At 43.4% G+C, this 25423-nt stretch overlaps 1 protein-coding gene across 8 annotated transcripts in view; it reads left to right on the top strand.

Annotated features, from left to right (window-relative positions):
- The window catches only part of LOC142587619 (echinoderm microtubule-associated protein-like 2), a 159762-nt gene that overhangs the window by 116983 nt on the left and 17356 nt on the right, over positions 1-25423 (top strand). For 4 of the 8 annotated variants that reach the window (XM_075698767.1, XM_075698770.1, XM_075698771.1 and 1 more), the window contains 10 exons: positions 2446-2547; positions 4070-4174; positions 6853-6987; positions 8699-8749; positions 10879-10978; positions 12101-12258; positions 14381-14506; positions 17400-17531; positions 20726-20882; positions 21985-22082. In XM_075698767.1, the coding sequence (XP_075554882.1) occupies positions 2446-2547; positions 4070-4174; positions 6853-6987; positions 8699-8749; positions 10879-10978; positions 12101-12258; positions 14381-14506; positions 17400-17531; positions 20726-20882; positions 21985-22082 (1164 nt within the window). Of the gene's footprint in view, positions 1-2394; positions 2548-4069; positions 4175-6852; positions 6988-8698; positions 8750-10878; positions 10979-12100; positions 12259-14380; positions 14507-17399; positions 17532-20725; positions 20883-21984; positions 22083-25423 lie in introns of all 8 variants that reach the window. The other 4 variants (XM_075698766.1, XM_075698768.1, XM_075698773.1 and 1 more) reach the window with 2 other exon arrangements.

The following is a 25423-nucleotide window of genomic DNA, read 5'->3' on the forward strand; positions in this document are numbered from 1 at the left end:
TATGATTCATTGAACTGCCATAAGAGTTTAACATAGTTGAGAAGCTCTTTCTTATTATTATTAATTGTTATTTTTTTGCCTTAATAATGCTGGGTCCTAGATAGTCACATTCTGCTGAGTGCAAAAATGCCGATTGCTGAGTCATTTGCAGAATTCTTGAGGCATTGTTGAGCATTAAAGTGCATGTGGAACAAGGGTGAAGTAAGGGAACTTAAGTGGTCGTCGTTACTTTTACATAATTTAAGAAGAGTGGCGATGAGAAACATGCCTGCGTCATCTGCCTTAATTTGTGCTGTTGTGCTGTCTGCACCGTTATTAGGTTGTCAGCCTTGAATCGGCTAGAGCAACTTCACATGCTTGTGCACGCTCATGTTCACGTTTTGTGAGTGCTCTCTTAAGCCCTAGCAATAGTGAACTCTGGGGAAGTAAAACTACCTTACTGTGAGATAGAGGGCCTCTTTTTCTCAGATACCTTCTTTTCAGCCACTGCTCCAATGCTGCAGCTTCAGCAGCTTTTTGTCTTTCTCACTTGTAGCTTGCATCCTGACACGAGTTTGAGACTGCTGCCCTGGGGTAGCGCGCCTTGTGTGTGAGCACATTTGTGTCCTGCCTGCTGCTTTTTGCTGCAGTGGCTTTTTTGCACCCGTTGCTGCACTGCAAATTATGTTTCCCATTCTGCTTGGAGAGGATGCTCAAGCACTGCGGTTTCAGTTGTGTAACCATCGGTGTCAAAGGGGTACGAGACACAGAACCTGTGAAAAAGGCTAAATATTTCTGCGGTATTGGTATGGCACCCGGGATCAGATTTGCAGTGTGCACTTGTATGTGCAACCAGCATTGTTTTGTACTGTTGTACTTACTGGCTGCAAGTACAGACTTCTGAGAACGTCACTATTTGTTTAGAACTTGTGCCACGTAATCTCCTTACACCAATATTTGGCATGAAGGCTTAAAAAATTTTAAAAAAGGAAAATTTTGTTTGTCATGGAAAGGACTTCTTGTGGAATTAGACACATAGCTTTTCAAAGAAAGGTCATTCTGCTGCTGTAGAGTGTGGGGCCTCATGTGAGATGCTTTATTTGATGCCATGGTGTGTAGTAGTGACTGGGAAAACCGTTATATTTGTGAAAAGGTGTTAACAGGTACTCTTAATGTTAATGAAGGGCTTCATTCACAGAATGCGCTTTCCTCTGCTGTAATCATTGACATATAAATAAGAGCAGCTTTTTTACACACAACTGGCATCTAAAAGTTACTTCAAGGTCATTTTATAAACTTACATGTGTGTCTGAAAAAGTGGGCCATCCCAAAAAGTAAATTTTGTGTCGTTAGTGTTTCACAACTGATTACTGTGTTCTTGGGTGCTCATCTCAATAATAAGATCGCTCATCATTCAGAACTTATACTTTGTAGTATAAGTCTGAAGTTGAACAAAATGTCACATTGACAAGTGCATTATCGTTTCGTACTTTCACATGTTGCGCTTATAGGGACTGACAACCAATTTTCATGGTAGCCATTTTTTTTTAGCGCAACGGAAAGCTTACCAGTCGGAGTGTTTAATCATGAAGTGCTAACATGGAAAACGCTGTGGAACACTTTTTATCAGACTGGAAGCATGCTGAAAGTGGTGATAGGTGAGCGTGATAGCGATTCTACGCCGGCATTAGTGGGAGGCAGACGACAAGTGTGGCCTGTAACGGAGTATGATTTTGTTTATCAAGTCGATGTTCCTGCGATTCATCTTTTCCAAATTGTTAAATGATTTCTGTGGTAATAGCTACGTGTTTTCCTGGTTTCCTGTCCAAGTTCTTTGGTATTTAACCAGTCAACACAAGACCAGTCGGACCGAAAACAAAATGACGCCTTTACACCTGATACGGAGTTAGCGTGTTGCCGTAGCCATGCGCGCCTTTTTGATTTAAGAAGCATAGAATAATGTGCGAGTGTCTAATAGTATACCAGGTGCAATTTTATGCAATAATTATGATGTACTTAACAACAGTCAACTTATGTACAGTAATCTCATAGAATACATCCGAAGTACCAAGATTCCACTGCCAGGTGTCACCACTTACTGGTTTTTAAGACTTTCCTTGCCAGTTTAAAATTACAATTTATACTGAAATCGCAAACAGAATGCTGGATTCTCTTACTATTAATCATGGTCCTTTCATTTCCATCGACGTCTCACAACACATTCTGGCCAGTTGTCAGTCCCTTTAAGGAGAGTCAGTTTTGCATTTCAGCTAGTGCCCTGTCAAAAAAGACAGAAGGGAAACGCTAGTGCAGCTTTGCTTAAACCCAGGCTTGAGCATCCTCTCGTGGCTGTTGGCGTTCTCCTCTTCTGCGATGACTTTCCGAGATTCCACGCTATACCATTTCTAATGACAGCACATTGGTGCGCACTCTACGTGCGGTCCCTGTGCGTGCTCCTCGTTCCAGCCCCATGTCAGGATATGGGACTCCGTCAGCCTCAACACGTTGCACGTCATCGGAGTTGGCGACTTTGAACGAGCGGTCAGCTGCATTGCGTTCTCAAAGATGGTGAGCACTTTGTTTCACAGCCCATGTGTTGTAAACAACTCTCCAGTGGTGGGCTCAGTCGTCATGCATTCATTTTATGTGCCTTCATTCTCTCTACATCTTTGCCTTGATTGTCATGCCATCCTTCTTTCACCTGTTGTACTTGAAGTGAAAAACAGAACAAGTATGTCAAGAATGAAGAGGGGCATCAGCTTTGTGCGTTATAAAAAGGAGCATTGCAAACAGATCGACGTGAGGACGCTTATCTTCTCCATCTGTCTGCAGTGCTTTTTCTATTGTGAATGTCAACAAGCTGACCCAGATTTGCATTTGGACCTCTTACCTTTGCTTCTTTGCGTTGCATTTGTATTACTTATGGTGCCGGTACTCAATGTTTGGACAAAGGGTAAGCATAACCTTTGTGTACTATAGCATTGTTGTGATGTTCTCATAAGAGGTACAGTTTTTGTCAAAAGTACTGAAACCACTATGCTGATAACCAGACCTGTTGTCTTGTCACGTGCTAGGACCCCTCTGGTGCTTGAAATCTCTGAAGGTTGAAAGCACTACAGAGTTTCTGCCACAAGCTCATTGGGTGCCCTCAAAACTTTTGGCAAAGACTGTACACCAATACCTCCTTCCTGCTAAAACATGCTGTTTGCAGCTTATTTAAAACCCTACTATGGTTCCATTGTGTTGCCAAGCTGGCTGGCAAGAAATCCAGCTTGAATATGAGGAATAAAGCCACTTGAAATCCAGTTTGAAGTGAGCATTGTGTAGTCTAGAAGGCATGCGTAAGCATTTTTCTTGCATGTTGGCTTAGCTTATTGCAGCTGCAATTATTGATATTGAGTGGATTGATATTGTAAAAAAATCACCTTCTGTAACCAGTGTAGAAGCAGTGCTTTTAGGAAAGGAATGTGCAACTGCACCATGTTGTTAGTTCACATTCACTCAAGCTGGGTAGGCTTGACATCATTATTTTTCTGGTGAATACTGGTATCATTCCTGACAAAGAAATTTTTGTTTTCTCGATGCCCATTGATTGGTCAGGACACTACTGAATAGTGGGCATTGTACTTGTAAACGGTTACAGTGAGAGTTTGTATATATCAAATTCCTGATGTTAACCTTGGGATCCTTCCGTTTTTCCTAAGGCCCATTGGCTCTTGCAGAGCATGGTATGCTCACATTCACATCAGCTTGATTATGCTGGGAAAGCTCTTCAAGGAAGCTGCTATTTACTGCAAGAACCTTAAGATGAGGGCATAAAATGAACAAAAACATACAGCCATCTTCAGTCTGTGTCCTCGTCTCAAGGTTGGCTTGTTCTTTTCGGCGGGGCCGCGGGGGCGGGGGGAGCGTGTGTGCTACGCACTAATTTCCATGTTGTACCAATAGGCCCATAGCTCAGAGCCTGCTAAAGCTCCCTGAGATGTCACATTCTCTCACCCATCCATCAGTGCATCCGTGGATGTCTATTACCATCTCTCGATGACCTAAAATGTGCAGCATGGCTTTGTTGGCTCTCTACTCTCTGCAGGACGGTGGCTCCATCCTGTGTGCAGTGGACGACTCGAGCGAACACACCATCTCTCTCTGGGACTGGCAACGAGGGGAGAAGGGGGTGAAGATTACGGAGACAAAGGTACAGGCAGCTTCCTGATTGCACTCCTCATGCTTTGGCTGTGTAATCGCTGTGGGCACTTTTGCCGGCCTCAGTTCTTAAAGACCCTCTCCCCAATAAAGTTTCCGGAATGGTCTGTAACATACATTTAATTTGATGGCATTGGCACTTAAGCTTGAAGTGTGAACACTTAATTTGTGTCTACGGTTGATTTGCTTGTGCACCTGTAGCTTTGAGTGTATTGATTGGCTAACTGTTCAGTATATAGAGCTTTAGCATCATATTACGTTTTACACACTAAGCCCTGAAGTAAATATTCTGCAAAGTTTTGAATTATGGAAAAGTATGATAGTTACCAATGTGCTATGCCTTCGTGCATAAACAGTTTTTCTTGTCGGCTATCTTATGCATGGAGAAAGCATATGACACCAATTGGCGTTTCAGAATCCTTCTTAGTCCGGCCGGAATGGGTGTCCAAGGCAACTTGATCGAAGTTATCTCTTGAATAGCACATTCCGTGTTCGAGTTGCTAACGTCTTATCTCATCCATTTATCCAAAAGACGTGTGTGCCACAATGAGGTGTGCTGAGTTGCACTCCATTCGTCGTGAAAATGAACTCTCTCCATAGTGGTGTACCATGCACAATGTTTTAGTCTGTGTACGTGGAACTTAGAATGACAAAAAGCCGAGCTAGTTGGTAAGGATTCATTATGCAAAAAAGGTGAGACGTGCAGACAAGGACACAAGAGAAGTGGACAACACAAACGCCAACTATCAACTAAAGGGAGCACCGAGGCGAAAAAATAAAGAAGACAGAAAACTCATCTGTGCAAGCTCAGAACTGATATCACCACGTATCAATCGGGTACATGTGTCGGTCTACGTGAGAGATAACTGTTAAGGCACTTAATCTCTTCCTTATGTAAGGTAATCGAAGGCTGACTCACGCACGCGCTTCCGCCGTTATAGATATGCCATGCCTCTACCATAAGACGCGTATCTTCATTCTTGTGCCTGTACAGTATGACGCATTCATCTAACTCTGGCCTGCAGTTACAATCTTGGCAATGTAGGGAAAGATTAGAAGGCGATCCACCGGTTAACGCCCTTTTATGTTCCATTAGCCTCTGATTGATATACTGCTCCATTTGCCCTACATAGAACTGGCCACAGCTAAAGGGAACTTTATAGACCACACCCATACAATAGTCAGTAAAACTGTTGTTCTTATTGTGCTTCACTGGACAAATGTCTGTTCTTTTATCGCACAGGCTTAAAAAGTTACAAGTAGATATGATGTTAATGTTGCTTTCACTGCTCCCAATAAGCTAGGTAAGGTATGTGCTTCCGTGCAGAGGAAAAAGGAGCAGGTAAAAGGCAGAAAAAGAACAGATATTTATCCAGTGAAGCGCAATAAGAACAACAGTTTTACTGTCATATGGGATCACTGCTTTACTGGCAGTGATCCTTCAACATGCGATAGGTGTGGCGACAATCTTGCAGTCCTCCATGCTCTTATCCAGTGTCCTGGAATAGAGGCCCGACGTAAAAGGTACTTTTATCCCGCACATCGTGAGCACATCCCTCTTCGCCCAGCATTCTTTCTGAACCATGGGCCACATTTTGATGTTAAAGCAGCCTTAAAAGCTTTTAGCAGACGTAAATGCCATACAAATCATTTGGCCAGGTTATCTGTAGCCCAGCCTTGCCTTGCAGGCTGCAACTGCAGTGCAATATGTTTTCACAGGACCTGCCTCTCAGCCCTTGAACTCAAGGACCTCTTGAGGCACTAGTGCTGTTACATACATTTTACTCTGTCATTGCTTTGTAATGGGACTTTTATGCTCGTAGCTCACATCATTAGTCATTGTCATTATTTTGATACTCGTCACACAATTGACAGTGACTTGTTTTAGGCCTTTTTGCAGCCACATTGCATGTAATATTTTCAGCTCATAATACATTGAGGACTCACCACCATATGTCGTGGCACTCTTTGTCCATATCTGGCCCTTAGGCCAATAAAAACCACATATTATAATTATTACCGATGTGCTATGTACTTACATCACTCTGAAAGAATGTAATCTGCCATATTATCACTGGCATTGTAATTTGGGATTTGTTTTTGCCATAAATGTTTAATGACTGGGCTCTTATTCCTGAGTTACTATTTCCTTTCCTGATAGCAAGTTGTTTAAATCTGTTTTTACTGTTCAACCTAGTGGCTGAACATAATCACGCTTTTCAGACCTGTGTTGTCCTGCTCTGAACGTTGTTTCATTTTTTTTATCTCATTATATTTTTGTGAAAAAGGTTTGACATGTTCCATTTTTTAATCTGTTGCTAATTTGTTGCTTGTGATTATACACATTTACGATTTTGCTTGGTAATGGTTGCTGTGAGCCTTGGAGAACGAATGAATGTTCCCCATCTCTCGTACTTTCATATTAACAAGCAAAAATGAATCAGCGTCATGGCTTACCGGTCACCTTACTTTTCAGGATAGATGGTCGAACTTTGATCAATAGACAAACAAATGAAAATTAGTTTCCTCAAATGTTCCATGTTAATGCGGATAAAATCAGGGTATCCAGCACTATGCAGCTTGACTCGCCCCAATACCTTGTCATAAATACAAGAATGACAGGGTAGGAAGTGGGCAGTGAACTTTGAAAATCCTTTTGCCTCTTGACAGAGTGCTTCGGATACGGTTCTGTCCGTGGAGTTCCACCCAATGGACCGGCACACCCTGGTGACACTTGGAAAGGGTCACATCCACTTCTGGGACATGGAGGGGGGAACACTCGCTAAGAAGCTTGGCCTCTTTGAGGTAATTGTGACTGGCATCACCGTTCCAGTGGTGCTACCACAGTCTGGCAGTGTCTTTTCACGGATCTGGAGGCTCTTGTGTGTGTGCTTGCATGTTGTCACTTGCATGTATGCTGTTTGTGAATTACTTTTAATTTGGGAACAAACAGAGCCTCTAATTTATGTGGCATGTTCTTGTTGCTATTGCATTCATCAGCTAAAAGCGTCGGGCTCGACCAGAATAGTTTTGGGAAGTGTACGCCTTTATAACAAGAAGCCTCAGTGACTAAAATAAAGCTACTTGGAGCAAAAAAAAATGTTAATGTGGCCGTGTAAGTAGACTGCGTGGCCCTTATTATGTATAATAGGGAGGTTCGACATAAATACTGGTGAAGTATATTGTTCATACCTTATTTAAGCACAGTTGTTGCTCACTACTTCAGTAGGTACACTGGTAGAGTGAACGGTGAAGTCTGTGTATCACTTACACAAAGTAATGGAAGCATGCAAATGCACTTATGCATGCATCTGTTTTTCTCATCCTGTCCTTGTGCCGCTTGCCTCCTCCAAAGCCACCAACTGAAAAGCAAACATTAGAAGTTTATCACTTTTGCGTGAATGTTATTGGTGACTGCATAGTTACCATGCAACAGCAGTAGTATGGCCATAAAACCTGTCCTTTTTCAGTCCGACACTTCCAAACTTAATGAAATTTTTACAGTGCATCATTTTGGTGAAGTGACTGCCCATTTGAATCGATGAGTTTATAGAACCATTTAGGAGTTACTGCTCCAAGTTAGTGGTGCCCACAACTTTGCGCAAAGATTATGTGCATTTGGCAGAGATACTGATCTGGTTTGTCAGCTTCAAGTCTGGAAATATGATGCTCAGAAGAGCAGGTTTAGTCAGCAAAATGCATTGATGTAACCATCTTAGAGAGAAAGCAAAAAAGAAAAACAATTGATGAAATGGTTAGTTGAATGTGCTTCGAGTTTTCACTTGCTGTCATATGTTTATTTCAGCCCTCCGCTCCTGAAAACAGGTTCTATTGGCTTATAGCTTCCTATGCCACAGTGGCATTAACAAAAAAACAGTATGGAGGACAAGAAAAACTATATCGTGAAAAGATCAAAAGCAATAAATGAAGGAGACACTCAGTTCCACTACTTCATACAGTTGAGATGTCGCCAAAGCTCGCAGACCTATATTTCAAAGCATTGATATCAGCCTAATAATTCTGTCAGCCAGTTTTTCCTGTTGACGAAGTGCTGAAGTTATGATGGCTTTGTTTCCAGGTAAATGTTAGCTTCAAGAGTGGGCCACACTTTACAGTTGCATAAAAATGCCGCATGGCAACTCGGTCCTCCAGGACCAGGTTTACGGATGACAGTGAAACTAGCATTCCCACCAAACAAATGAGGAAAGCATAAGTTGCAAACGCTTGCTGCCATTGAAATAAACAGAAAACTAGGCAGACAAGATGGAACTAAAAGGAATTTTTCAGGTTGTTGAACCCTAATGTGCAAGTCCATGCAGTTACGCCCCTCCACTTTGCCACTTCAATGTCTGTACCCTTGACGTTGTCCTGAGCACTTCTGCATGCGCACTTCCCTGGTGGTCGTGTGTGTTGTCCTTGCATGTCACGTCACATCCTGTGCCCTGCACACCTTCCTCTCCTGCTGTGTCCTTCCCCTGTCCTTCCTATGTCCCACGCTGCTGTCAAATCACGGCAGAGGGACAATCCCGGCAGCGGCGACTCTGCTGTCACAAGCAAATACCTGGTGGTAAGTTTAGTGTGTGAAATTGTTTGCAATATGGTCAACTCGTGCCGGATGCAGTCGTTATGCTTGCTGCTCGTAAAGTGGCTGTCATGTAAAAAAGTATTAATAAAAACAATGAGGAAACCTGGGGGGTATTCTGCAGGCATCCACCTAGTGGACATGTCCATTTCGTCGGCTGCTGGAGTTCCGATTGGCTGGGGTTCACGTCGGAAGGAGGCAGGCGCCCCGAGCCAATTAGTGCTTCAGCAGCAGACAAAATGGACATGTCCACTAGGTGGACACCTGCAGAGAAGCCCCCCTGCACAATTTTCAGCAGCACCACATTATAGACAAGCAGCAGCTGTGGGGTAGAGGGGGGTAGAGGGGAGGGGGGTGCGTGGTAAGGAATGTTTACTGTTACAGATGGACAAGGTTAACAAACAATGCAGCATCAAAAGGTGTTCGTTGTAAAATCTATGTTAAAGAAAAGCGCACTACTAAAGAATTGCATCATTTCCGCGTGATAAGAATTACACTGTCAACACTGCACCTTTGCTTGACGTAGTACAAATACATTTAAAACCAGCTGCAAGGCCTCTGGCACGATTCCTATTCAGGCCGTGAGGGTTGCCCAGAATGTGGTGCCCCACATTTTAGGCTCTTGCTCCTGGTTTATATGTATGTGCATATATATATATATGCATGCTTCTGTCTGGCCGTTTGTGCGAACCGTGTGTGTGTGTGTATGCGCGGGCATGCGTGCATCCATGCGTGCGCCCATGCATGCACGTGTGTGTCATGCATATATACTCACACTTATATTTACAGCAGAAATATTACACCTTTACTAACTAGTACAAAAATGACAGCTAACTATCAGGGGCAAAGGAATCAGTTTTAAACGTAAGATCACAAATTGTCATTAAAAAAAGACTGCATGAATAGCCTCTCACCATCTTTAGAATTTTGTTACAAACACGGTTTTAAAGAAAGAATAACTGTGATATGACTAGCATTCCCAAAATTCAAAATAAATGGCTGGCGAAAAAAGTTCTGAAAAAAAAAAATAAGGCTGAGTTGATGAGTGCGGCTTGTCTCTGGCAAGCACAACCGAAGAAGCTATGGTCCGGGCGAGCATAGCACACCTTTGGAGATGTTGGTACAAGCTTGGTAGCTAAAGGGTTAATTTTGACCGACCAGGGTTCTTTGACGTGCACCATAATCTCGGTACATCAGCATCTGTGCTTTTTGATTCCATCAAAATGTGGCTGTTGCTGCCACAAATCGAGCTGACAACCTCGGGCTCGGCACCTGAACACCGTAGTCACTGGGCCGGTGAATCGAGTTGGACAGTGAAGAAGCAAGAGCTTCTTCGTTTGTGAAGAAGCAAGAGCTTCTTCGTTTGCTTCTCTCAAGGAATTCGGCCTTGGCTATTTTTTCACAAGCATTGCAGTATGCTGGTGAGATTACAGCTGGTCAGTACATCACCACTCTCTGCCTTTAGTTCAGCAGCTCACGGCAAGCATACAAAGAGGAAATTACTGCTTGGCAAGTTTGGTCACCAACTAGTCTTGAGACGCATGTTCTCTGTGTACATTCATGTGTGTCTGCTTCTATTTGTGTGTTTTTTTTCTGGCTGGATGCAATTATATTTTGCCTAGGCAGAGTCTGATTTAATTTTTCATTGTGCAGGAAATTCTTACTTTATTGGTGATGAAGCTGGTCGAAAATTATCATGTCCGAGTAAAGGCAAGCAATACAAGAGGGATGTTTAACATTCTTGAATGCCCGTAATTATCAGATTGTGTTATGTCTGTGACCAGTGACAAGATTTTATCATTGACCTAGTTGATGCTGTCTCGATACTTGTCCCAAACATAGTGCTACTTGATTAGTGAATGTCAGGTTTACTGTGATTTACTTTTGTTTATCTGTTATGTCTGACTGGTTTCACGGAATATGGAGTGACAGTGGTTACAAATTTTGAATAAATGCAAACAGTGTGCAGTCGAAAATGATTGTCGGTTCTCATACAGTGAGGAAGCTTGTGACTTACTTTTTCTTTGAAATGCTTGCCTGGCACCGATTGTGAAAGAATGAGCTACGAGGCTTGCGTGCCCACTGAGTGACCGTCGTGTGTGGTCATCTTGCAGAAGAGCAACAAGCCCAAGTACGTGCTCTGCATGACCTTCACAGAGCTCGGGGAACTCCTCACCGGTGACTCCAACGGAAACATCATGGTCTGGCAGAGGGGTGAGCTCTCAGCTGCTTGTGCTCGGAGGAATGTGTCCAAAAGTTTTTCCAGTTAACTTAGGCGACAGTGCGGTGTGATGTCGTGATGCTTCACTTATGTGCCGGCGTCATTGAACAAGGAATGACTCAGTAACACCATTTTACGTGACATTGAACGAAAAAATACCAGCTCAGAACAAGAGTGCTCAACTTCCTTCACGAGAGAAAGTTCATCAAGAGAATTTCAGGTTAGTTAAACTACAAGATGTGGAAGTTCTGGAAAAAATTTTTGGAAGCGCACTGCATATATGAAGCCAGAAGGTATTGCTGCTCGTGACACACGTCATAAACAGTAACCGTACGAGAAGAAGGCGTGAAACTCAAGTGCCAATTGAAGGAGGTTGAATATAGAGTGAAGATTGTGGGTGACATCAACGAATACTGCATTACCCTGTAGCTGCATCTGAAAACAACACTAATAACAGTGTCACATAGTGCACTTTTGATTTGACTCAGATTCAGCCCAATCAGGATTGAATTTCTCCATCATGATTGGCCCCCTTCCACAGCTTGCACAACAGAGCCAATCGTGATCAAGAAATTCGATCCCGATAGGGCTAGATCCCGATCAAGAATGCACCACATGACACTCGTGTAACACTCACATATGACCTGCACTCTGCAGTGATCACTACCAAGCATATTCCAGCTTCGTGCCTAAATGTTAAAATTGTGTGTGCATGTACTTGAAACTGGAACACCTTACATACTCTAGAGTCTTCCTCCTCGTTTAATTGACTCCAGGATGGTTTAGTGAGTGCTGTTAAATGTGTGAGTGCAGATATGTTGCTGTTTTTTTTTTAATCTTTGCTGCTTTTCTCACTTTTACATTCTCCAAACTGCTGTTTCTATGGTTAAACTTCTTTTCTTGCCTGTGTAGCCGAACTGCATTTCCCTTGTATGTACATGTGCCGTGAAAGCCTCCTACCAGGGGAAGTATCTTAATGTAAATAAGCAAAAATAAATAAACAAATAAACAAATCGATAAACTATTACGATGGCTACTGGAAGTATGTGTATAACAGTGTGAGTGAATGCTGGAAGAGATCGCCGCATGGCAAGCATCCACATGATCTGGTGCAGGCTCCAACAAGGTGTGCCGGACGGTTGTAGGTGCCCATGACGGGCCACTGTTCTCTATCTGTGCCATGAAGGATGGCACGATAGTCACGGGTGGTGCAAAAGATCGCAAGGTGGTCCAGTGGGATTCCAGCCTCACGAGGACAGGACAAGAGGCCAAGGTGAGGGGGCTTGTTGGCTGTGTGGGCATCTTATGTGTAAAGTTGCGATGTGATGGAGCAGCATCACGTCACGTCACGAGAATGTGGTGCAACAGCGTGAAAGAAAGGGTAGAAACGTGAGGGAATGTCTTTCATGTGAAAACTTTGACATTGAAAACTACAGTTGGCTACTGTGCACTTCTGCAGTTTATTTTTCTGCACAGGAAACACAAGGACAACGCATCTGCCTTTAAAAGGTGTGAAGGCAGCGATTGGAAGATAGCCATGATAGGATGCAAGAGAGCTTCCACTATGTCATTATGCATGTAGCAGCTCCTACAACTTTTTTTTCTTTTTACATTTCTGTCAGAACCAGTTAAAGTAACAGAATGTAATCTTTCTAGGTGAAAACAGCCTATCTCTCTTTCCACACCGGCATTTACTAGTGGGTTCTTGCCAACGTAACCTTTTGCAGCAGATTAAGGCCATTTAATATGCCGGTCAGGTAACCGTTGGACCATTAGGGTTACAGAATGGATACCAAGAGAAGGGAAATGCACTCGAGAACGGCAGAAGACTAGGTGGAGCAATGAAATTAGGAAATTCATGCGCGCTAGTTGGAATCAGTTGGTGCAGGACAGGGGTAATTGGAGATTGCAGGGAGAGAGGCCTTTGTACTGCAGTGGACATAGAACAGGCTGATGATGATGATGAACAAACTGACTAATAGGCAGATAGTTAGTTCAAATAGATAGTTCCTAAATTGGACATTAACTTAGATTGCCAAGAAATTCAAAAATAATAAGGGAAATGCCAGTAATGAATGGCCATTAGTAACGTGTCATTGAATTGGGATGCAACTAGTGAACTTCCCAGTGGATTCCTGGAATCCTTCACAGAACACCAGGGCATACCTGCTTGAACCCATTGCTTTTGCATTTTTTTGTCTGCCCAACATCATCTATAATGTTCTCTGTTGTCCCTATGGCAAACTGCACTATGCTTGATATGAGCCAGCAGCAGTAACAGTAGAAACAAGGAAAGAATGAAGCAATAACTGCAAATATAAATCTGAATTCAGCCAGCAGGAATGCCCAATTCTGGGCCTTCTGTACTGCAGGACTTGCTTGCATGCTCAGACTCCCACCATGGAGGGGTATTGTCACTTAAGCTTGCTTTTAATTTTAGCCTGTCATCAAAAGTGTTCTACCTTACTCAACAAGACCTCTAAGTTGGCTATGATATAATGTTATACAATGTATAAAGTTTTCTATGGCTTTTTCCTGCCACTACCAGCATTGTGTTGCCGAGTGACACAGCGCATAACCCTGTGCTGTGAATCGCTGTTGCACATGTTGTATTTGTTCTGTCTTTTTTAAGATATTTATAGTCATGTATTTAAAGGTATGTCCCCGTTTTCACCCTTTTTTCTATTTTCTCTATGCATATTTTATTGCAACTTTCCTTCCCCTATCTTTACTCGTAGCCTCCACCTTTCTCACAGCTGCGGGACAGGACAGGTGTCCACTGAGAAGTGGATAGTTAAGATTCCCATGGCCCTTCATTCCTACCTCCTTTTGTAGTTATTGTTTTTATTACAATACACTACTACATTACTACTTGTAGTGTCGAAATTGTGTAGTGGGCAATTAGGTTCTCACTGCATTTCTTGTGATCTACCTTTTGCTTACAGTGGTGTGCTATTGTATTGCTGTGTTTAAGTGCTATTTTGTATTACCAAGGCTGACTTGACATGTGCTCTGTGAACCAAGAACTAGCCAACTACTCTATAAGTCCAGCTATCCTTGTATTACTTTCAGTATATGTGGCAATAGAGCTGTCTCGAACTTGAAATAGGATTAGCAGTGCAAAAGACAGTACTGGACGGGGTAAACAACTATGTGTGTATGTGGTCAGGTACACCAACAGCCTGGCTTACAGACGCATCACTGTTGCTTTGCACAAGATCTCACTAGCGCAGAAGATTTCTGTAGTGTCAAGGAGCTGGAAGATCACACTTGTGCCTGCTGGTCCGGATTGCTTCACCTTGAAATTTTGCAGCTTTGGCAGCTGATGAGTCATACCCTACGAGCTGTACCTTAGCTTCCCTATGCCTTTCATCGTGCCTTGCTCTCTCCCGCAGCTTCCGGACATGGCTGGTGGGATTCGAACCCTTGCCCAGGGCAAAGGCAGCATGCTGCTCATCGGGACCACCCGGAACTCGATCCTGCAGGGAACATTCAGCCTCAACTTCTCCACTGTCGTGCAGGTGGGTGGGCTCTGGAGGGACGACACGGCCTCTACATGGCCTGCAGCACAAAATGAAACAGGCATAAAGACAATAATGACCGCACGAGTATTGTTACTGTTTTGTTGTTTCATTGCAATTGCTGTTGTTTATTATTTTTGTTCTTACTGTTGTTACGGCATACCCCCGTATACCTTAACGATAGTAAGAACAATAACGTATATTTACGTACATGGTAAGCCTCAAGCACTGCACAACAGTACAGCCAGGGCAGGATCAGTGTATAAACTTCCTGTCTAAGTCTTTCTTCCCAAGTCTGGCAATAAAATGGTTAACGACAATCTTGCTTTCTGTGCAAAGTGGACACAGAAACCTGAATTTATCAGTTGTGGTGGAACAAAAAAAAAGCCTCAGCCCAGAACCAATGTTTTGACATTGGTACTTGTATTTGTCAGGGAAGACAAGCTCCCATATCAAAGTGTTGACTCTGGGCAGAGGCTTTTCTTGTTTGGCCACTACTGATCAACTATGTCTTCAGTGGTTCAACTATTCCATTTCGTGAATTCGATAATTTGTTTATGAGGAGCACTTATTGGGGTAAACAGCGCTGGCTGCTGCTGTTGTAGACATCGAGGTGCGTGTTCCCGGTGTAGTGTCCAATAATATGCAGTCCGCTGCTAGCAAGGTCCTAAAAAACAATGTAATGCTCTAGTAGAAATAACGACTGATGCTCTGTTGGACATGTGCGTGGCCGATTTCTTGTTTTCTGGTTGTCCTTGGGTATTTTCTGAGCACTAGCATTTTTTTCAATCTTACAACTGTTCTGGCTGCTGATCAAAATACACACGCGTTTTTACTTCTTTAGTTAAATTTACTGACAGCATCATTGTGTGCTCTAATTAAACATGGTATATCGTGCTCAGTCTCCGTGTTGCGTTGCAGCAGGGTCTTGTGGTAGGGTAGAACTTAACCAGAGTCCTCGATCACTCTCATCCAGATGGTGTTTCACAAATTTTTTTGCCATCACGACGACAAGTCTTCAATTTCTTACTTAGCTGGAGCAGTGCCATGAACTGTGTAGTATACAGCAGAACCTCGTTGATATGATCCTGTTACATAAAATTTCCCAGCACCAACGTGTGGTATCAAGAACACAAAATATTACTAATACAGTTACGCTTACATTTTACTTGTTCATATGTTCCCGGAAAACACTACCTTTCGGCACTGACGTTCAGTACATTGGCAAACTGCGATTGTATGATATGTTTTCTGGCTGCTAGATGCCATGTAAACAAAGAAAGGCTCAAGGCGTGCGCGATCTAGCACAGTAGCCGCTCACCTCAGCAGCTTCCCCGCAATACGTGACCACCCGTCTTGTGAGAAAACGATGTGTGCCAAGTTTCTTATTCTGGTTCCAGAAAATCACCTCCTGGGTCATTGCTCACTGTATTCACAGCTATCGCCGCCAACCCTATTGCGATAAGCATCTTTGCTTACCTGTTTCGCAGCGAGGGCTAGGGTGCACTGCATGCTTTTAATAGACGATAACCCAAATGCGCCGCCATTCCGTGCTGTGGACAGCGCAGAGGGAGTGTAGCGTATCGCCCTGGCAACGTCCTAGGGATCGTATTCCCGTGCTGTCCACCAGCTCAATGTTGTTAATTTTTTTTCCTGTGGCAGTCTTGACCCTTTCGATTGCCGAAAAATTCTGTTCAGTGAAAACTTTGTTTCGCGATGCTTTTTGCATCTTCGGAATCAGGCAAAAATGAATATCTGCAGAACTGATTAATAATTTTAGATCTTTCATTCAGTTCTCAATGCAAGAATTCTATGTAGGAATGCAAGATATGAGAACGTTAACTATATTATGTCTAGAATACTTGGAAAGCACCTGTCCAGCTGCTTGAAATGTATGCTGGATGTAAGAAATTGTGAAAAGCAGTAAAAGAAGGGAACCCTCTGCATTTGACGACTGATTGACACCGAGCACGAAATACCCAGCCCTCTACCTTCCCACTTGTTTTACTAATACACTACACACATATTGTTAAATTTTGCAGCGCATGTCTAGTCAAAAGTGTTTGAAAATCTGCTGTAGTTGCTTCGTGACTGTGGTGTTGGGCTGCTAAGCACAAGGTCGCGAGATCAAATCCCGGCCACGGTGGCTGCATTTCGACAGAGGCGAAATAGAAAAACACCTGTGTACTTCGATTTAGGTGCACGTTAAAGAACCCCAGGTGGTCAAAATTTCCGGAGTCCTCCACTACGGCATGCCTCCTAATCAGATCATGGTTTGGGCACATAAAACCCCATAATTTGATTTTAATTTAAGCGTTCAAGAATGTTTTGCTACATATTTAAAAAATATTTTTCTGAGTGCTTTTGCTTTTGATTCACTATCTTCGGTTTACACAATTGTGTGCATAGTGCCTCAAAAGGTTAAAATTAAAACACTCCGTGATAGGAAATCAAGAATGTGAATGTGAACAAGAACCAGGAACAAGTCGTTTGGGCCCTACCACCTCAACATGGGTCCGTGTCTCGCGCCACAACAATTTGCACCAAGTTAGGCGTGTCAGAACTTCCCGCCAAAATGTCCCACTTGAAGAACCTGCTTATCCAGGCCAAATTCGAGAAGTCCAAATGTAAGCTTGTGTTGGTGTCTCATGCTGCAGCGGTTTGTGCAGCGCTTCGCATTACGTCGATGTCAACTACATTTGAGTTTGTAAATTTTTTTAGTAACTTCCAATCATGCATTTTCTAGGTTAGTAGGTTCTTTATCGAATTTTTTTTTCCAAAACATGTGAACGAGGTTCTACTCTACCGGGCCATGGAGCACACATAGGGCACTCTGTACAGTACTCTAGCATGATGATGTTAACCCTCACTCATGGGCCTTGGGTGTTTTCAGGGCCACACGGAGGAGATCTGGGCGCTGGCGGTCCACCCAACGCAGAACCAATTTGTGACAGGCGGCTACGACTGCCAGGTGCATCTCTGGGACACCCTGTCGCACTCGGTAGTCTGGAGCCGGGATCTGGGCGTGAGTGTCACTCTGTCACCTTCACGGGAAACCTCGAACAGCTTTCTCTCAAAGAGTATTGTGACTGCAAAACGTGGCACATTTAAAGTGTGCGTAATCGTCATCATTTAGGTGACTGTGTGACGTTTTGAGTTGGAGATTAATTTTAAAGATTATACTTGTCTGAGGGTCAGTGTTGCCATGTGTACAAGTGGATGACCCTCTGAAAACATGCGCAAGTAGGTTGTGGGGCATGTTTGAATATAGCTCCCAGCCAAGTGAAATATTTCATGAAAAAAAAAAAAAAAGCCTGTTTGAGAATCCTGCTTGTCTGAAGTTATCATGAGTGCTGCAGCTCTCTCCATTTAGTCACAAAAGATGTGACGTGTGTCATTACACAAAAAAGCCTCTTTGTCCAAATGATGGCAACGTAACACAGTCTAATTTTCAATCATAACTTTAGATACGAATTAGTTTTGCCTAGGTCGTCAACTACGTGGATTCAAGTGACATTTGGGCACTTCATGTTGTGTTGTCAGTGTTTGATGCCCTGTTTGTTGCATGCTTATGTTTTTGTCTGCATGCCGGCCTTTCAGAAGCAGGAATCCCTAACTTGTTGAAGTTTCGGTCTTGCTAAGCTTACAAATGCAAAAATTTTGCCCGGGTGCCTTTTCTCGAGAGTGGACTGTCGGGCTAGCTGGTTTATTAACGAACTTGCGGTGCATGTGGAAGTTGGATAAACGAAAATTGTATGGCAGGTTTTATTTCTGAGGTGGATGGTTCGAGAAAGCTTGCCTGTTGATGTTGCTCATGTCTCGTGTTTCCTGATCATGGCAGAGTGGTGCGAAAAGCCTTCACATTTTTTAATGATACGAAATTTCAAGAACTGCTTATGAACTAAGACTTATAGGACTTCAGTGTTGACTATGAGATGTTTTCAAGTGACAATGATAGCAACAAGGAGGCCATGTTGCCTGTGTAACACTAGTTATCCTAATTAATTTGCTTTAGTCGTAATACAGTAGAACCTCATTCGTACGTCTTGGCAAAAAACGCGAGAAAAAACATACTAACTGGGAAAACGTACAATCCGAACTAACTAAGAATTCGACAGACTCAACTATTGTTGACATCTATGTAATGCGAAGCGTCGCACATTTTTTTGCGGCACAAGATGGCCCCCCAACGAGCATCCAGCTGTTGGTGCTCGGGCGGCACGAGATGCATATTGTTGTTTTCCCATAGCAGGGTGTTTTAAGAGGGCGACGGAACACCAAAATGAAATTGAGCTGGTGGACAACGCCAGATGCCGCCGAAGTAAACTGCTACGCCCACATCGTGCTGCATGCAGCAGGGAACGGCGGCGTGTTTGGATTGTCGCCAACTTAAAGTGGGCAGGACGTCACCAATGGCACTATGCACCACGCGCTGTGAAACAGATAGGTGAAGGTGATTATTGCAATAGGATTGGTGGTGATAGCTCTTAATGCCGTGAGCGATGACCCCAGGGAAGAGAGAACGACGAAAGAAGATTTGCTGGTACCGCAATGAAAAATTGAGTGCGTGCCGGCGTTTTCACACGAGACGGGCAGATGAGTATTGCACTGAAGCTGCCGCGGTGGGCAGCTATATACTGTTCCCGATCACGCGTGTCTTGTGCATTTTATTGTCTACATGAAATCTAGGGGCTGGAAAATGTATGATACGATCACAGTTTGGTGACGTACTGAAAGTTGATGCTGAAAAATTGTGTCTTCTGGGAACGAATGAACCGGTAAAAAAATGAGCGTTACTCTATTAGGTCACTTTTTTGTGTTCTCGATAGCGAACGTTGGTGCTAGGAAAACGTACATAACTGGAACGTATCAACAAGATTCTACTGTATTTGTTTGAATTTTCAGATTAAAAAAAACTTTGTAAAATGGTGAGCAACATATTCTAAATAAACAGCATGCCGGCTAATGTGTTACTTAAACATAAATTGAATTTGTTGTATCTTGGAAAGACCTCCAGCAAACAGCAAGTGAAATTGCTCAACATGCCTGGCACTCAAAGGGCTAAGACTGAATACAATTGAACCTCGTCAATACAATCGCGTTTCGTTCGACTTCCTGGTGCCGACGTTCATGATTGCGAACACAGAAATTCGCCGAATACAGTTATGGTATTTGTTTACCAATTAATACTTTCTCGGAAAACGCAATCTTTTGGCACCAACATTCAGCACATTGCCAAACTGCGGCCGTATGATACATATTTTGGTTGCTAGATCCTATGTGAACAAGAAAAGGCATGAGGCACGCGTGATCGAGAGCAGCAGACACCTGCTGTGCCAGCTTTCCAGCAGTACTCACCTGCCCATATCATGTGGAAATGCCAACACGCACTCACTTTCCCCTCCTGGTACCAGCTAATCTCCTAGCGGGCCATTGCATTCACAGCTATCACCGCCAACTGAATTGCGATAAACATCTTCATTTGTCTGTTTTACAGAATGTGTGGCGTAGTGCCATTGGAAGCATATGCTGAATGCTTTTAATAGCTGATGGTTCTACTGTGTATCTTAGTCTCAAAATGAATGCCTTGGCAGTAAATGTTTACTACTATAGGTCAGTCTAATGCCTCGCATCAAGCACTTCCCTCCTGTGGTGTTTGTTTCCTGTAGAGCTGATCACTGAAGTTACATTCTCTTCAAGTGATTTCTTTTTATTTAATAGTCTTCTTTACCTTACTTTTTTTTTTCAAGTAAGCGTATTGTGCCCAGGCTTATTAATTATTTAAATACTTGCCCAAAGGCAGGTGCATCGATCTGTATATTCCTGGCCGTTTCTGTCAAATCAAGGACCAGCTGTCCCATCGAGCTGCTCGGCGTAGTGGCTTTTATGTGTCTGACACTTTTCTTTCTGTAAAAGGAAAATAAAGATTGATTTATTGAATGATCGATTGATTGATGTTCACTTGAGCATTAATTAGGCGTTCACTTTTTGATAACCCTATAGTGTATGTATGTTTCTCTTTGTCCTGTATTCGTGCACTACGAGTGTATGGCTTGTGCCCTTTGTCGCGCATCACATCAAAGCGAGTTATGTTTCAGTCGACAGCTGGAGATGTGGCGTCTTTGCCAAGGTCGCGTTTATTTCTTATCGCGTAATTGACCTCTGTGTCATTTGGCCTTCCTGGTGTTCCTCACCTGTGCTGCCCTGCTGAACGTGCAGGAACAGGCACAGGCTGCCTGCTTCTCTCCCGATGGCAGCGTCCTGGTGCTCACCACGCGGACGGGTCGGTGGAGCGTCATAGACTCGTCCACGCGGCAGCTCTACTCGATGCATAGCGACGGCACCGAGCCCATCGACGCCGTGGCATTCTCGCCAAGTGAGCATTTTGAGTGGCTGGCTTTTCTCCGAGACTTGCTTGTCTGGCAGTTGAGCGTGCCCTGCGTAAAAGTGAAAAAAATTGCAGGGAAAACATTATTGCATTGCATTAGGACCATGGTTTCTAATACAATAGAAAACACTCTCGCGTATGTTTAAAAAAAAAGTAAAAAAGAAAAGGGGCATTGTCACACAGATGCAGTAATTTTTTTTTTTTTTGCTTGTGCAAATGTAGTTTTCACTGGTAAAATTCTTGCTTATGCTTTACACTGACATTGTCTTCTCGTTTTCTTTTTTTCTTACACATTCTATTTGAATGCACTACAGTTGGCTCCCATTAATGAGACTTTGGTTAATTAGACATTTCCGTTAATTCAAATGCACCTGAAATACCCGGCAAAAAATAATCCATTGCTGAAAAGAAAGTTTGCTTAGTTTGAATCTGAAAGCATGTGACTTCGCTTAATTCTACTGTCACTGACCCCCCCTCCCCCCCTCCCCCCCCCCACTAGCACCCCCTGATGCATGTAGTGGTTATTAATAGTGTGAAAACAGAAGGAGTCCGGCACAAGCTGCTACTGCTTCCCTGGTGTGAAGCTGTTTTCTATTATTTCTTAGTGGCCAGCGCTCCTTTCACTTCATGAAGCCAACACAAGTTCACTCTTGTATTTTGTCGTGTCACACCCCCTTGTTCAGCTGTCTTTGTCCGTACAGCATGGCGTCACGTGGCAATTGCACAGCGCCGCATGCCACTACGCTGGTCATCTCCAGATGCTTGTTGAGTGTGTGTTGGATGCATGTTTGAATGCTTCAAGAGCAAAACGAAAAAAAATAGCAAAACATTACAATACCTAAAACATTAAAGCAGAAAGATCAGAATTTGTTCGTTTTGTCACCGCCTGTTGATTCAGCGAAATGTTGCAGTCCCACAAGAGTCAAATTAACAGGAGTTGACTGTACTGGATTAGCCAGTGCTAGTACCCAGTGATCCACACAAATAACTTAATTTTGCTTGTGTAAATTCTCAAAGAGATACGGGAAGTGTAGAAAAGGACGTTGACACGAGAAGCGTGACATGATCGCTGCTTGAACGCGCGCTGCAGATGGCCAGCTCCTCGCCCTCGGCTCACGAGACAGCTTCATCTATGTGTACCAAGTCAGTGAAGAAGGCCGCAAGTACAATCGTATCAGCCGGTGTTCGGTGAGTCCCAGATCTCGACTGCCTCGATTTCTGTCGTGTGCTCGCAAGCCTTGCCTGGGTGGGCTTCCTGTCTGCTCGTGCCTTTCGGCCTGCGTGCTGCTGCTTACTCTTTGGCTGCCGTTCGCTGCTTTGCAGACTACTCTTTTTTTTTTTTTTTTTTATTGAGGGAATTTCTTGGGAGTCAACGGTGCAGCCTAGACTATATAATGACTTGGGTCGTCTCGTGAACACTGTGCAAAGCGGGGGATGGAATGCATTGCGTTTAAGTGGACGGAAAAATAATGCATGCAGCACGGTTACTCTCTGTCTCACGTATTGCCTCAAACGTCTCTCAGCCTGCAATACTTTCGGTAAGCGTTGACTCAGGCAATAAATATAGCAGGAGTGAAGCTATGAAAGTGCATTATGTCGTCCACTACTGCAGTTTGGCTAAATAATAATACTGTAGAGCGTAACAGCTATCTTTTTCATTTGTCTAATTTACGAACCACATCCTGCGGGCCGTGAACGGCGCATTTGAAGAGAGCAGAAATAAAATACATTCGTCACTAACGATTGACACTTAGTGCAGCACTGTTGCTTGGAAGTACTTTAAGTTACTTCTTGGCCAGCTGTGTTATCAAGATGCATATTTAATCAAAGCTTAAATACCATATTCAGAAAGTGCCATTTGTTTTAATTTTGTTTCCAGTGTATCCCAGCTTTCTTGAAATCAGAACGTGACTGGTGCCGATGAAGTTTAGCATTGAAATTAATGAGTAGATGAATAAATGATGCAGTCAAACAGTGCAGTGCCAAATCTCTCCTGCCTAGGGGGTTGGGGAGAGAAAAAATAAAGATAAAAGCAGGAGTACCTGGGCAAACATTTTTGTGGGTTTGTATCATTTCAGCACACAGCAACAAAGTCTGTACATTGCTGCTAAGTTGCTGCTGCTACAAGAGCAGCTTCTTTTGAAGCTTCTAACTCTGCCCAGAAAGCAACAGTTCATTAAAGTAAATTCATTTTCTCTCTTAACTTTGGTATAGAAATGAATAAGTAAGTGAGTAAATTCATAAGCTTAACATGGAAATAAATAAGTATAGCTGATGTTGCATCTAAGCAGCACACTGCAATACTTTGCTTGCATCATGACAAAAAAACAACAACAACAATAATGTGAGCCTATGTTCATGCCAACTTGTTTCTTTCTTGTATGGTCATAAGCATCAGTCAATGAGATTTTCAGTTTCGGCTATATTATAAGACAACCATTCCTTGAAGCTCATAATTAAGCCTGCCAAGCACTGCTTTGATCAAATACGTACATTCTCTTTGTCTCTCTCTCTCTTTCGTAACCTCTGCCTGTTTTGCACTCTCGTAAGTTTGAGCCCGTTTGTTGTTGCGGTGGCATGGTTAAGTCTCTCTGCTCACCACCTGCTGTTTCTCTTCTCTTCCTGCCTTCTCTCTCTCTCTCTCCCCCACTACAACGCGAATCGCAAAAAAAATCTTTTGCGTAACTCTCCCCCATCGGGTGTCACGTGACGCCCCTCGGTCGGGTCTAGAAGCCTCCTCCTCCACGGGACCAGGAGGCACCGCGACGACCCCCTACCTCTCTATGGGTATGACTCACCACGTAACAACAAAAATTAAAACAAAAATGACTGCCACTGCACCATTTCATTCTCTTTCTGTCTTTCTTCTTTTGCTGCTTTCTTTTGCATTTCTTGTCATTTTTACCTCATCTCACATTTTATCGTTGTTTTTTTCTCATGCATAGTGGCTCACTGTGGGGAAACATGACCTAGACTCTCAAAATATTTCCTATTCTTTGCCCCAGAATAATTTTTACATTAGAGCACATTCTATTACTTTTCTATTTCTTTTTTTTTTTCAATAATGACCAGTGTAGCTTGCTTGCCTGTCACCAGTGCTGCGTATTCTGTATCTTGCTGCATAGTCTGTGTGTTACTGTGTATTCTGCATATTGCATATGTGAGCACTGCTGTGCAAGGATTGAAAGGAAAATGAAGCCGACACAAAAATGATAGTGGATATCAATCTGCTAGAGATGTGTATCGCAGAACACGTAACATTTCTAAAAGAGTGTGTGTTCTGCCTTGCGGAAACGAGGTCGTTGACCTATGGAATTTATTCGGAAGCACGAGCCACCTAGATTTCCGATGCTTGGAAATATGTTTCAACTCAAAGAATGCTGCATGGGACAGCACCAGAATTAGTACCGGTAGTTCAAAGCTACAGTTACCAGCTTGACTAGGCTTAGATTAGGCTGTACGGTTGGTGCAGTTATGTGAGAATGAAACACAGATGGGATGAAGAAAGTAGAACACCTAATTACTTGAAACAGTGATGTGCGATTGTAGCCTAACTGGCGCTGAATGCCCTCTAGAACTCAAACCGCTTGCTTTGAGTAAAATGCATTAGTTGCCCATTACACACTCGTGAAGTTTGAAAGGAAAATGGGTATGTTAGATTGCTTTCTCACATTTTATTCCGGTGTTGTAATGCAGCTGCCCAAGGAAGTTTCTGGAACACACAAGATGCAAGAAGACTGAATTTCCTGGCATACTTGGCACACAGCCTGTGTACATATACTTTGCACACAGCCTGTGTACAATTCAGATACAGTGAAACCTCGTTAAACCGTAGTTGGCCGGAGCTCGGAAAGTGAATGTACTAAACGGTAGTACTGCTTAACAGAATTACCATGAGATCACCCACTTACCTGTCAAAAATGGAACTCGGAAAGAGTGCGATGAGAGGGGAAAAACATGCAGTATTTATTTACTTCGCGCGACAAAAAGTGTTACTTTCGTTTAATGCCGTGGCGGCCTAGCAGCGGTGACAGCGGCCTCAAACTTACTGAAGCTGCGAGCCAGCTTTTCAGCCAGTCCCCTCTTCTCGGCAAACACTCGCATGGCAGATTCCTCGTTGGCGTTGCATATTCTCCGTACACAGGTGCGGTAGCATTGCAGAAGTCGCTGGGCACTTTTTCATTGCGGGGTGCTGTTCTCCTCGCAACGATTGCATTCATGAGCCTGACGTAATGCGCAACTTCTGCCACTGTTGGGCCTGAATTGCCTGTGCTGTCGCTTTCCGTGCCATCCTTATCACTGTCGCTAGTCGACACTTCGGCAACAACAGAGGCAACGATGTTGAAAAGTTGAACCTCGTAGCCAACATCTCTTCGCGGTCGGAGCAGCGCTGCCGAGCAACTTCTTCGCATTCCAAATGCCACACACCGTAATCAACAGTAGACCCATGTCGCGTGCCAGCGCCGACTTCTTCGTGTCACATTCGACAGCACGAACGATTCTAATGTTTCTTGCATGCTGAGCACTCC

Source organism: Dermacentor variabilis, chromosome 7 (genome assembly GCF_050947875.1).
Source record: "Dermacentor variabilis isolate Ectoservices chromosome 7, ASM5094787v1, whole genome shotgun sequence".
Classification (NCBI taxonomy): Eukaryota; Metazoa; Arthropoda; class Arachnida; order Ixodida; family Ixodidae; genus Dermacentor; species Dermacentor variabilis.